Here is a 14,189-nt window from a genome sequence, read left to right as displayed (position 1 = left end):
AAGCTTCGCTAATTATTACTGGCATCCATGCAAACCATCCCAGGATTCCCAAATGTTGTTTTGTTTGATAAATGAGTTGATCGCTAAAGTCAAGGATTGCTAAATGAGTTACAGATGGATTAGCCACAAATGCCTTATGGACTGTGAAAATGAGCCTGTCCATTTCCACCGCAGCATCCGGACTTCATTTTCAAACATCACAAACTAAACGGATTAGCAACTTACATCGGAAATGCTTGGAAAACAACTCTTCTGTCATCACTTAAATAGAATCACGTTGTTTGACCTGCTCTTTACCTCGTCACACCATTTGAATCCGGTCCTCAAGCTCGAGACATCTGAGTAAATGCGACTGAAATAAATAATGCAAATTTAAACACTAGATGATATGTTTTGGGTTTAGTGGAAGAGTCTGTTTTGATCATAAATCCATTGCTACTGGTGGTCTTTTTCACCACTAATCATTGCTGCTGTGTTGCAACCACATGACCTAAAGGCAGTCCGCGTCACTTCCGGTAAAATACGCATCGTTGAATGTGACTGCATATAAACTCATTATCTTTATATCATTTGTGTGAGTGTGCATTGTGTGTTGCGCAAAGACATGCTATATTTCTACATTTGTAAGTTTTACTGTGATATGGTTCGCCAATGTCGTAAGATGAGTAAAGTTAAACAACTGGAGGTCAGCAAATAAATGTTATAGTTAACCTTACCATGACATGATTTACCGTGTGGCTGCACAGTTGATGACATCACCACAGGCTGGCTGCAGAGTGAGAAGGGGAGTCCCACCTTCAGGAGGTTCAAAATAAGCGACACTCCCCAGAGGCAGCCACCTGCAACAAGTGTTGAGGACGAGACACTCGAGGGCGATAACAAATCAGACCCAAGTGGAGATCAGCTTTGGAAGGGAAAATTACTGGTAAGCACTGAGATTTTTATCACAAAAATATCATTTGGCTTAAGAGATACAAGAAAAGAAGAACTGTAAAATCCACATATTTTTCTTTAAACTTTGTGTACTAATTGTTAATTAGAATAGCACTAATCTAAGTTGACTTTAATAAAAATCACATGCCATGTATACTGACTCTATACTGTACTAGGTACTGTACATCATCATCCTCTTTTTCAGTCCATTCTACAGCACTACAAAGTATATGTACATAAATCTGTACATTGTTAGTGCTTATGGATCTTATTACATGCATGAGGTAGCGTGAGTCGATGTCAAGGTCAATTAATTAACCTGTGATGGTCTTGCTATGGTTTTGTTTACATTGATTACCTCCATTATCCATCATTGTTCGGCATATTTTGTTACTGACATATGGTTTTCCACAGCCTTGAGTTTGCTCTGGGCAGCTTCAGTTAGGAAGAGTTTGTAGTGTAATCCATCCACCCGAAATAGAGTTGTTTGTGCTGTATTCCTCAATTTATAAAGTGTACTGATAATGAGCAATGTAAGCAAAAGTAGTATTTACGGTACAGGTAAGCAAAGCAGGTGACAATCTGTGAAACAATCTTTCAAACTGTTGAATCAACAAGATGTTTTTCAATTCCATCTGTCCTTGTCCTAACCACAGATGGAGCACAGCAACTCGACTGTTTGTCCATCCATCGATGACTTCCGTAATCAGGTTTACTCCACGGCCTACTGCCTCATCACCGTCTTCGGCCTGACTGGGAATGGCTTCGCCTTAGTGGTGTTGATCATGATGTCCCACCAGAGTTCTCCTTTCAATGTCTACATGCTGAACCTGGCTGTTTCCGACTTGCTGTGCGTCAGCACTCTGCCTCTGCGGGTTCTTTACTATGTGAACAAGGGCCAGTGGAACCAGGGCGATTTCCTGTGTCGCATCAGCTCCTACGCCCTCTATGTCAACCTCTACTGCAGCATTTACTTCATGGCGGCCATGTCCGTCACACGCTTCGTTGCCATTGTCTTTCCTATGCAGAGCCGTCAACTGGTGACAATGAGCCGTTCACGTCTAATGTGTGTGAGCATTTGGATTTTTATCTGTTTAGCCTCCTCACCCTTCTTGATGACAGGCCAGAGAGTTGACCCAATCACCAACAAAACAAAATGCTTTGAGCCTCCGCAAGGTCAAGGTGTGTTCAAGGTGGTCATGCTGAATAATTTGTCTTTGGTGTTAGGGTTTCTTCTGCCCTTTTTGGTCATCCTTCTCTGCTACACTGGCATCATCCACACCCTACTGACCCGCACTCCACTGGCCAGGTCCCAGCAGGACACAACTTCCAAAGCAGTTTGTATGATTGTCATCATCCTTTTGACTTTCTTAATAAGCTTCATGCCATACCACGTGCAACGCTCCATCCACATAAACTCCTTGTCCAGGACCGACACTTCCTGCACTGAAAGGGTTGCCATGCAGAAGTCGGTTGTGGTGACGCTGTGCCTGGCAGCAGCCAACTCATGCTTTGATCCGCTGCTTTACTTTTTCTCTGGGGAAGGTGTCCGCAACCAACTGTCCTCCATGCGCCTGTCATGGACAGCCAGCACACAGACACGCTCACTGAGACTTAATGCTGCTGGCATTGAGTCGGGCGACCACCGACAGCTGTGCGCTACTTTGTTTCCACAAAACACGAGCGCTGTCGAATAAGGGGAACAAGACATTTTATGTGGGGGGTCTACAGTGGATCGCTGCATAGTTGTGAGCCTGAAAGTTTCTTGATTAAAAGAATTGTTTTTATTGGCAGGAAAACCTGCTATATTGTCCTTGATTAGGCCTTTTTATTGCTATAAAACCCATCTTATTTGCCCTGAATTGTTAATGCTTCAGTTGCACAGAAAGGAGTCAAGTAGTTGCTTGAGGACGTTTCTACATGCAGGGAATCAATGTGGGGCTTACACACTAAAATAGATGCAAACGTCTGAAAACTGGCTTCCCAACAAGCATGCCTTGCGGCATAAACAAGAGTATAAGATAGTATTGTTTTACATATACAGTAGTGTATAAGTGCTTATTTTGATACCCACATAGTCCGTGTGGTGTGGTTACATTTAGTGTTCCACAAGTCTCACTTATTAGTTTTGGTTGCACCGTGAGTGAAAGAGGTGTTTGTGGCCAAAAAGAAGTTATTTTTATGGACTGAAAATGCACATCTAATCTAATCATATCATCTGCTTTTTGATCATTTTTGTCAGTAAAATTACAAAAAAAGAATTAGGCCTGACTGAATGATGGTAAAAGATTTTCTTAGATGCTATTTGATATCATCATTGACTGTGGGTTTCACACGCTACGTATGTCATTTATATTACCATGTCATTAACTTATACCACAGCCACTGTCACAATTAAAACATATATAAATAGTTTATAGTTAAGTGAAATTGTGTTATTGTAATGTGTTTTTGGTTGGAGAAGCATTAATAAGAGCATGGACCTCATGCTTGGTTTTGGGCCACTTGGCTGCACTGCAGTGTCCTATCTTTTCATACTGACAAGCAGTGTCCACTAGATGTTACACCAGCACAGATATTAAAAAGATACTTCCTCTTCGTTCAGTAGACTAACCTGATGATTTTCCAGCAAGGAGTTAACACTCGGATTGAAAATGTTCAATATTTTTTTTCTGTTGTCACTCGTAGACTTGATCCTGCAGCAGACAAATACCACGAGTTGATTGGAGTTCAGTGCCTAAAGCTTCAGGGCTCTTCATAAGGTTAACTGGCATCTCTCTAGCCACGACAAAACTAGAAAAAAAGATTAATTTCAGCTCAATAAAAAGAGCATACTTGGACATACGATTGGCTTATAGGTTAATGAGAGACATAGCATAACCCTGGAAGTAGCCTGCCGAGGCTGCTCATGACTACAGAGAAGGCCACTGTATTTAGCTCTTCAGAAACAGATAATATTGAGCACATGATTGGCTCCCCAGCCTATTTGCACAAAAAGATGTTTGTTTCACTCAGAAAGCACAGATGGCACTAGCGGTTTAACTACTCACTTCTTTCTGACCATTAAAAAAAACACAGAAGGAAAGTCCTGTGTAAAATGTTCTGAAAAATAGGGGGAAAACCAGGAAATAGTGTATATTTGTGTTTATCGTCATCTTATCATATCGAAGCATGACCATGCAAACAAGTTGGGTTATTTTCCAAGAACTGAACTTTAGACCTGTAGTAAAGTGAATCGGATGTCCAGATAAAGTACAGGATTGGTGGCACGCTACTCTGTGCTATTTGGTCCTTATACAACTGGAGCAGATCCAGACAACAAAGTCAGTCAGTGAGCATGCAGTCTTGAAAATACGAGTTTTGAGTCTGGATGTGAAGATTGGCAGTGAGTCAATATTTCAGATGTCAGTTGGTAATGAGTTCCAGAGTTTAGGAGCAGAGCAGCTGAAAGCTCTGCTTGGCGTTTCTATGATGGCGGCAGGAGGAGGACCAGAAAGATTGTATTGCTGTTGAATTGTCGTGATGGAAGTTCCTACGAGATCTACGCTGAGGAGGCCCTGGGCCAAACCGAGGGCACGCTGGAAAAATTGGTGGAAAAACTGGTGGAACTAGAAGACGAGGTCTGGGCTTCCTTACCGAGACTTCTGTCCCTGAAACCCAGACCCAGATCAGCAGAAGGTAATGGATGGATGGATAGCCTCCGCAAGCTGTCATGTCCACCGTCTAGAATTATTTCCAAACTTTGCCTTTGAATTGTAAATATGCAATTTGCAATGACTGTAAAGCATTGGATATGGGCGCGGGCAGTAAGGCGTCTTCTTTAATATTTCCAATCTAAACTCACACCTTGTGCTTGATAATATGAATATGGAAGAATAATCAAGTAGCACATACATATAGGTCAGCTCATAGGGGTTAGGTTGTGTGTTGTTAAGTCTTCAATAGTTTAACAGCCAGAGGGAAGACACTGTTTTGTGCCTGGTTGTTTTGACAAACAGTGCTCTCTATCACCTTCTGGAGGGGAGGAAGTGGAACAGTTTGTAGGCAGGATGTGAGCGGTCCGCAAAGACGTCTGCCCCCTTCTTGACCCTGATTCGTTACGGTTCCTCTATGCGGGCAGGTTGTTCCCGATGGTTTTCCCGATTGTCTGTTGCAGTCTGCTGCTGCCCAGTTTGGTAGCAGAGCCAAACCAAACTGCAAGTGAGGCACAAGGAACAGATTGTATTGTTCCTTGTTAAAGGTTATTAGTTCCTAAGGAAGGTTGAACAGTTTCAAGAAGTACTGAGCCTTTTTCGATTCCTTTGTACAATAGAGTTTGGAAGTTTAGCTTAAAAATGATATTTAATATTATAAAGTTTAACTTCTTTTTCTGTAATGAAATAAAAAGGTGATTGAATATCTTTTCTTGATTGAAAAACAAGCTAAAGTATCACTTAAAACAACAAAAGGTCCCTTTATTCAGTATCTGAATGACTGTTTTTTGGCTGGTCTTATAGTCAGCAGCGGAGTCAAGCCTGACCACATTCCAAAAGTAGTCAGCAAGCATAGAAGGATCCCACTTTCGTTGATATTTTTCTCTATTCTTCGTCCAGTCTTGAAATTTTGTTTGGATCAAAAACAAATAGCAGCATCTGAACGCCTTGAGCTGCGTGTTACGTCATATCTGAGCATGCGCTGAAAGAACGCGCCCGGGAGAAAAACAAGAAAAGATAGAATTCTTGCTAATATTTTATAATTAACATGACATGACGGGACATGTTTTATATAGATATATACATATTTTTTTTTTTAAAGAAAAACTGGACTTATGAATAAGTGTATAAATTCTGTTCCACAGATCGTGTTAATGCACACTGAAAGCTGCTTGCCGACCGCCAATAAACAACAGAAGAACAAAAACACGACGAAGAACACACCCTGACAACTTTCCATTTAATTGGGTACAAGATACCTCATGTAAGTTTTAACTGCAAAGATGAATGTTCCTTTGTTATTTTCATCACATATTATGTCTGAAATGTGTGATGTTGCGTCAGCTTGTCTATTTTGTAATGTTTTTTTTTTCTATCCACATTTCAGACACTCTCATACTCATTAAGTCACATCCAAAGAATGAAGTTAAAAGCCACAAGCTGAGCGCTGCTGTTTCTAATGAGTACTCGCACGGCCGGTTCGAGCACATCCACATGCATGGCATACACTTTACATAAAGCAACTCAACCAACATGAAAGACCACATGCACTTTCATTATTTTAGGTTGCAAGGCCGTGGTGAGAGGTGGTGGTCATTGTTGAGTTCAGGATAAAAGATGCTGATGCAGACAAAATGCTTATTGACAGCTGGAGCTGTTTGAGGAAATGACACCTAAGGTAGGGCAGACTTCAATTACTGAGCCAACCTCTCAGACTGCCTGCACAGTTGGAGCTTTGCACGACACTGGAACATGATTTAATTCAAACACTGTGTTACTTATTGCATTACTTATCCAAAGACTTGGGTAGAAACTTGTGGTTCATTTTAATATTTTCATCGTTAAAGAATGGAAACCCTGTTTATAACTTTCTAAAACCATTTTTAAAACATAGACATGAAATAACACCAATAAACTCATATTATTCATTGTGTACACTGGATTACAGATTTGATTATGCTACAGGGACTTTTGACGACCGTTAGTGCTCAAGCAAACAAGCGAGTGAGCGGTTAATCTCAAACTTATTTATTCTAAACTTAAAGGAAAACTGCACTTCTTTTACATTTTTTTATTTCATGTGAAATATGGACACCCCTTTCTCATTTTGTTTTCTAAAGATATAAAAGCAGATAAAAAAGATGGCGCTAATGGGATACACACAAATCCCACACATAAAACCTTCTGGAAAAAAATCCAAAAAGCACCAACAAAGCTCTATTTTTAATGTGACATCATATTAACTAAGTTACCGCAACATTGTTATTATTATTATTATTATTATTAACAATGTTACGACGATAAAAGTACAGGCATTTGTTTCTGTGTTGGTAAGTGCTGGTAATGCTGAGGACCAAAATATGACAAAATACTGTAAGTATTACAGTTATCGTGAATCTACTTGTTAACAACATGGTCACAACAAAACCCTGTTGGAGGTTTTTGGAGGTGTTTTAATAGTGTAGTCCGTTGATCACCAATGAAATCACACGGACTTAAGAGAATTAAGAGAATTTAATAAGAATTCAAGATGGAGGTACGAGAGCGTGTTTATCTCAGCTACAACACCTGCAGAAAGATGTTAGGTGTTAGCCTCGAAGCCAAATGGAGCAACAATCCTGAGAAGTTATGCAAACTCTTTGCTCGGCTCCAAAATGAATAAAAGCCTGCAGTTTTTGTGTGTTTATGTGTGTGGGTGTTTTTGTGATCAATTAAGAGCTAAGGATTTTGAGGATCTTAAAAAAACAAGGGAAATGGCAAAAGTGAGCTCACTAAAAGTAATGTAGTCATGTGTGCTGCGTCTGGGTCATCTGAGGAATTCGTCACTCAGGCAGTCTTGTTTACTTCTTTACTTTACTTACTATGTTTCCAGTGCAGTTTAAAGTCATTTTCAATATTGGTATATTTGATCAGACTTTTGAAGCATATCTATTTTTAGCAAAGGCTAAATGTCCAACTGTACACTCATAAAGCTGCGAGGGTTTACTTGGAAATGTGTTTCTAAATAGTGCGTAATCTTGATCAAAGGGACACATAATTAAAGGATAAAACACCGCAGCAAAACAACAAAACTCTTGCGCTGTTCATCTTTAACTGAGCATCACATTCTGGTTGTGGAGGTCTGATGGTTTTATTTTTGTTGGCTTCAGGCTTGTGACAAACAGTATGTAGTTGTCCCTTGCCCCTTCATGCTTCAAATTTAGCGGCTTTACTCGATCATGGTTTTTCAAAAACATATTTATAAATTATGGTGTTGTATATTGGCAAAAAGAAATGTAGATTTAAGCAAATGTTTAATTTTTTTCCCCTCTTTGACTGATTTTTCAAGGCACACAAAATATCGTAAATATACATGTCCATCATTGGTTCTGTGTACAGCGTGAGTGACTTAAGCGTTACTTTGTATACCCAAGGACCGCCCTCACATCCGCCTTCTGAGCTCCACAGCACCAGCAATGCTTCTGACAAAGTGTGTCCGACAATGAGTGCTCCCTCTTGAGCAGGCAAGGTGGACGCAGCGCCCACGTGTCCCAGTTCTCCTGAGCTCCACAGCATCAGCGGGACTTCTGACAAAGTGTCTCAGACAATGAGTGCTCTTCCTCTGGCAGGTGACGTTGGATCAGTACCAGCGGTGGCTATTAGTAGCTTAATTAGCTCTCCAAAGACTATATTCATTTATTATCACTCATATGCCAACTAAATTAGTTCGCAGTAGTCAGGAATAGTTTGGGAATGTGACCAACCACAGCAGAGTGGGCGTGCCCGGAGCACGCTGAACATGTGCTGATGTCTCCAGCCATGTTACGCATGACAGGCATCAACATTTTGGAGTGACTTTTGATGAACATTTACAGATAAGATTTCCCTTTCTGTTACTGTATTTCCGTAGGGGATCTGCAAGTAGAACACTGTGACATTTACTTTGAAAAGCAGTAAGGCGAAACATCACATCCTGTGACAAGTGACATGATTGACTGTTCAACTCCAACAATCACCAACTGGTTTCTTGTTGCTGGTAAACGCAACACAATCCTCATCTACTACGTCTGGTGATGTTGTCAAGACATCTTTGTCCCTTCTGGGTAGTAATTAGAACAATTTTGGTTTCATGGTGTAAAAATAATGTGATGTGTTACGGCTAATAAAATACATATTCAAGTTGTTAAATGGACAGCATTCATCATGTGTTTGTTGGGCTAAGAAAAGAAATAAACATACCAAAAATGTACTAGGTATTCTATCACATAAATACATATAGTATTTAGTATCACCCATCACTTCTATTGTTTGTACTACATTGTTTGGGTTGGTTGAACCAGATAACAAAGAGAAGCTCCAGCATCAGTTCAACTTTGTAATACAGGTTTTTGGACTCATTCAGCATGAATAAGCTAATGTCTTTATAGGATAATATTATTGGCTAGATGACCACAAGATTAAAGATGTAAATAATTGATACTAAAGCCACTTGAATATGCTTTTTGTCTATGAATACCTCTTTGTCTATCTGTGACAAGATTTATGATAACTACGGTAAAACACAAGTGTTTTTGTTATCTTTACATGCAGGATGTTCCTCAGGATGTGTGCACATTGAGACACAAAACAATAGTGTGGTTCAATAAAACCAAGTTCTATATCTCCGTAGTTTTTATATTCAGACAAAGGGCTGATTTAAGATATAGATACACGTGTTGATTGAAAAAATATCAACGCCGTAGCCAGGAATGCTGAATGGCAAATGTGTGGGGAGCCACTCTACTAAACAGTTGTTGATGTTGGTGATGATGGACGACACTGGTATTCTAAGACCAAATTAGTAATAACTCATTTATTAAATTGTTGAATGATATTCAAGTGACAGAGCAGACTACATCTGCTCACCTTTTTTATTTTAACGTGTGTTTTAATATAGACAAAATCCCTATTGTGCAGAATTGTTACTGTTCTTGAAGAGCCTTCCCAATAAAGTGGTCATTGTGTTGTCCTCCACCACCACATGATACCTAATGGTCACAGTCTCCTCATCAGGGTTGTCTTCAAACTGCAGGCTGCATCACAAAGACACACACACGGAAAATGACTCAGTTGCATACAATGTCACGTCTGTTGCCTTGACTCATATTTGGGTTGAAGCTGGTCATGAAGCCGGTATGACCCTCATGGCGTCCTCCTATGATCCCACATGGTTTTCAATTTTTGAAGCACTACTGATTTCTTTCAATTACCAACAGTAAGAGCAATTGTTATTCTGTACCAGGCTGCTCCTGCACGATGGACAACAATTTCAATGAATACGTTGTTTTCTGTCTGAGAAAGTGTGGTGAATTACCTTCATCTTCTCCATCTGTGAACAAAAGTCACGGAAAGTTATCTTCGCATTTCCACGAACTGTGAGAGTTGGCTCTTGGGCCGAAGACAATTTGCTAACATTATGGCTGTGAATCCGCGTGTGGTTGCAGCAGTTTTGTCCTATCTGTGATCTTACCACTGGGAGACATTTATTTTCCTCACATTAAAAAATAAATACTTGTGGTCGGGTTTTAACACTCTCAGCACAAGCTGCCAAATCCCCTTACTAACTGGGTGTACGGTTGCAAATGTGTTAAATTCATTCATTATTATTTCTGCCAATCAGCTAATGTTTGCATGTAAAGTATGTTACCAACCTCCATGATGGGGAGGATTGGGGCGTGGGCCAAGGAAGAAACCATGCAAGTTATGCATACATCTGCCTGAAGGTACAGATCCAAGAATTTGTTTTCACTTTGTTTCACTGCATTGCTTGGCAGACGTCTTCACTCCCTGATTTCTCTTTTATAGTTGTTTGGGGGGGGGGGCTGCTTTGATGGTTCCCATTTAGATGAATGATTCACATGTTTAGAGGTTTATTTGTTGTTGGTTGGTTTGCTCTCTGAGGTCATTCTCATGCATCGGCAGTGGAGCACTTGTTGACGAGTACTGGGGGCCATCCAGGATAAATGACTGAGATGAGCTCAACCAACCCAAAACAAGAGCATCTAGGCTTAATTGGTTGCAAAAAGCTCAAATCAGAAACCATCAAACCAGTCAAATTGTTGCGTATTTGTATTTATGTGAGATGTGTATTTTATATATAGTATGTGTGAGACTGTAAATTTATCTAATGATTTCAAATTCTACTTTGACCTTGACCAGTCCTTCCATTTGCAGACTTCAACCGGTCCAAAATGCAGCCGCTCGCCTGCAGCTGTGCTTGCGTCACTCCATTGGCTGCCGGTTGTTTTCAGGATTCACTTCATAGATTTTATTGCTTCTTTTTCAATGTTTTTTATTTGATTTGCTGACTTTGCACCCCTGCTATAGCCCTGAGGTTCTTGTGAACAATCTTTCTTACATTGTCCCAATTCTAGATTAAAAACAAAAGGAGACAGAACTTTTGCAGACACAGGCTCTAAGTTATGGACTTGTCTCCTTTGGCAAATTAAAACTGAGTAAGCTAAATTCAAGCTAATGCTGCACAGACTGTTCTTAACAATCATTTTCCTCCCTAATTTGTGGTCTTTGGTGGATAAAATGGATGAGTTACAACTCCACATCACCAACGGTAGGAGACTGTTGTATTGCAAGGTCATGAATTTCACCGAAAACATGACAAAACTGCAAAAACAACATTCACAGATTAGACAACTACAGCCAAAATCTAACTAATCAGATTCAACTATGAAATTCCTCAGTCAAAGGCACCCATCAACATCTTTTGTCTTCAATTGCTCCACACACTTATTGTGAGGAGATATGGGGTGATAACAATAAAAACAATCTTCACTCGCTAAATGTACTGCAAAAAAGATCAGTCAGGATAATCCATAATAGAGGATATGTAATATTAAAACTTGTTATACAGTTAACTTTCAAAGAGTTAAATGCATAAAGCTAACAATAACTTATTACCTAAAAATGTCGTACAAAACTTCTCCCCACCACTGTACTCAAGCCAATTCCCCCCACCTTTGAAATCAAACTTTTGCCCATGTGTGCAGCAGAATGTGTAGTACGTTGAAATAGGATTATAGGTTGGACAGCTGGAGTTTGCAGAGTTTGCCTTTTGTCTTCTGATTTCACTGTAGAGTAAAATAATCAGTTACAGTCAAATGTCACGGCGACAGATGGAAAAAGTATGCTAATCGGACAGAAAAACAACTCACAGCTTCACGTCTTCAATTACACTATCTGCCAACCAGTAACTTGAAACATGAGAACTTCATTACCAGGCCGAAGGTGAGCACTCTTTCGTCCATAAATCACCCAAAGATTAGGTGCACACAAACGCAAACAAACAAGGAGACCACAGCAGACAAATTTGTTCTGTCCAAACAAATACTCAACATTCCTGTCGAGTGGCCACACACACACTCGCATTTACTTCCACTGAGGTGGGCCACCATTGACAGACACCATCTTTCAAGTGGAGAAAGGACAACAATGTGGTCTGTGAGTATGTGCAGAAAATGTCCTTGAAAAAAATAATGTGGCTGAGTTGACTCCATGTTAGCACACAACTGGTCTCATGCGCTGACCTTTACTGGGATGATGGGGATTCACTCATGCTTGCGCTGTAAAATGAGTTTAATAACTTCCAATACTCCTGATACTCAGGTTAACCAGAGAAGTCAGTGCATCTGGAATTTATGGCTCACTTTATTGTGACACTTGGTTATATCTGCAAGAAATAAACATGAAGGTGGTGCCCCAATGTTTGCCAAAACATCTTTCACTCTTGTAGGAAGACAAGCATACCTTACGTCTGTGGAAACATTTGTCCATTCATCTCCTTTGTGAGAACAAGATAGTCTGTTCTAGTTAATCCCAAAGGTGATCAGTAGGTCAAGGCTCTGCATTCCTAAAATAGGTATTTCCAGCTTAAATGTACTGCTTATTCCTCCAGTGGGACACATTCAGTCGTGCAGAGCGAGATGCTGAAAAATGAAAATTGATGGACCCCCAAATTGATGCTGGCTGGCTATCTTGGCTGGTATTTTTTGTAAAGAAGAGCAAAGACAGAGACAGCCATTATATGGGCTCAGGCCTTCAGACAAAGCTGATGCTTATCAACCTTGTAAACCCCTGTAGAAGCACATGGGATTTTGCAAAGCATACGGTGAATATTTTCTCCAGTGCCTTTGTTTTTGAGGTATAGCAACAGCGAATTAGCATTAAGTCGTCAGTCAAACAGCAGCACGCGCAAAAATAGCGGAACATGCTTACAAAGCCAACACAGAGAGCTGGACAAAATCATTCTGTCTCAATACTTTTCAACATCTGGGTCAATTTTAACCTGTCTCCAACCTCTTTCTATTGACCTTTAGCCTTCAGACCAGAAGCTGAAGAATGGACGGATTTGGTCCTAGATAACAATATCTTCGTGTGAGCTTTCACTCAGTTAAGTGAAAGGAAGGGAAAAGTCAGCAGGATGCGAGTTGGACAAACTGCCTGTCTTGTTTAATCCACATGTTCAATATATCATTTTCTTTTTATAATGATAATGGTTTCCCCAGCTTGAATGCGAACCAGAAACACTTTTCAGCCCTGAATTTATCTCTAGCGGCTTACTAGCAGCAGTTTCCTGCAGAGGAGTACCCGCTTATTCCGATTTCGTTCTTCTTTTTGGTCATATCATATAATTTCTATAAAGGGTAAAGAATCTGGCACTAGAGCACCTTGCAAAAATATGTTCAGCAGATGCAGGCAGCAGGTTTCCCATTTGTTGATGTCATCTGGAAGTCACTGTTCCTGTTCTCAGGATGACACAGTGGTCATGTCACTGAATTCTTTGTGTGTTATTTTGTGTGTGTTAGTTTGTGTTTGCTGGCTGGGTTCTGCACAAAACGATAAGTTCCAAGGGAAAACATTTTGCGCAATCTTGCAAAAGTATGCAGTTTTTTTCCCATTGGGAACATCAATCAAACGATTAGTTTATGAAAATCCCCAGTCAAATGTTGAGAGCGCAAAGGGGGAGAGCCCACACCTCATAAAAAAAGTCTTGCTTTTCCAAAGTATACCCACTAAATATACTATAAATAAGTACATGTGTGCATATCCAAGTGCAAATGAGGGCATGTACCTACATGCTAAATCAGACGAGTGAGCCATCAAACATTGACCTCATAAAATGATGAGAATGGCTTTTCTGTCTGGCAACATGTGAAACAAACATCTCATTACACCTAACTAAAGGCCATAAAATCTGGAGAAAACCCAATACGGGCAAATGTAAACAGGCTAAAATCACATATGCACTCAATTGTTGACGGAATGAAACCCTGTTATGGATGCACACATCGAACACTGATGCCAACATTTAATACGTTTCAGCGTTTAATACGTTTCATACTCCTTTGTCATTCTGTCATCTCTGTACATAATCCATGAATGGATGATCACAAATGTCACCATTATCATTTTTTATCAAGGCATTAAGAGTGAGGGCAGGAGGAAGCTTAGGAATTGGACATCCTATCATTGCAGTCAAGCAGCAGTGTGTAGTAATCTCTTAAGGCTTCATTATGCTACAACGTCACAGCA

The 14,189-nt window shown here is 40.1% G+C and overlaps 1 protein-coding gene across 1 annotated transcript; it reads left to right on the top strand.

Annotated features, from left to right (window-relative positions):
* The first annotated feature begins 859 nt into the window (after positions 1-859).
* On the top strand, positions 860-8,561 carry cysltr1 (cysteinyl leukotriene receptor 1). The gene is made up of 5 exons (XM_058063952.2): positions 860-925; positions 1,590-2,587; positions 4,463-4,611; positions 8,129-8,233; positions 8,515-8,561. Exons 2-5 carry the CDS (start codon positions 1,590-1,592, stop codon positions 8,559-8,561), a joined length of 1,299 nt encoding a protein of 432 aa, XP_057919935.2. The 5' UTR covers positions 860-925.
* The last annotated feature ends 5,628 nt before the right edge of the window (positions 8,562-14,189 follow it).

This window comes from Doryrhamphus excisus, linkage group LG22, assembly GCF_037039965.1.
Source record: "Doryrhamphus excisus strain RoL-2023G ecotype Guam linkage group LG22, RoL_Dexc_Guam_v1.1, whole genome shotgun sequence".
Classification (NCBI taxonomy): Eukaryota; Metazoa; Chordata; class Actinopteri; order Syngnathiformes; family Syngnathidae; genus Doryrhamphus; species Doryrhamphus excisus.
This window is presented reverse-complemented; position numbering and strand designations above follow the sequence as displayed.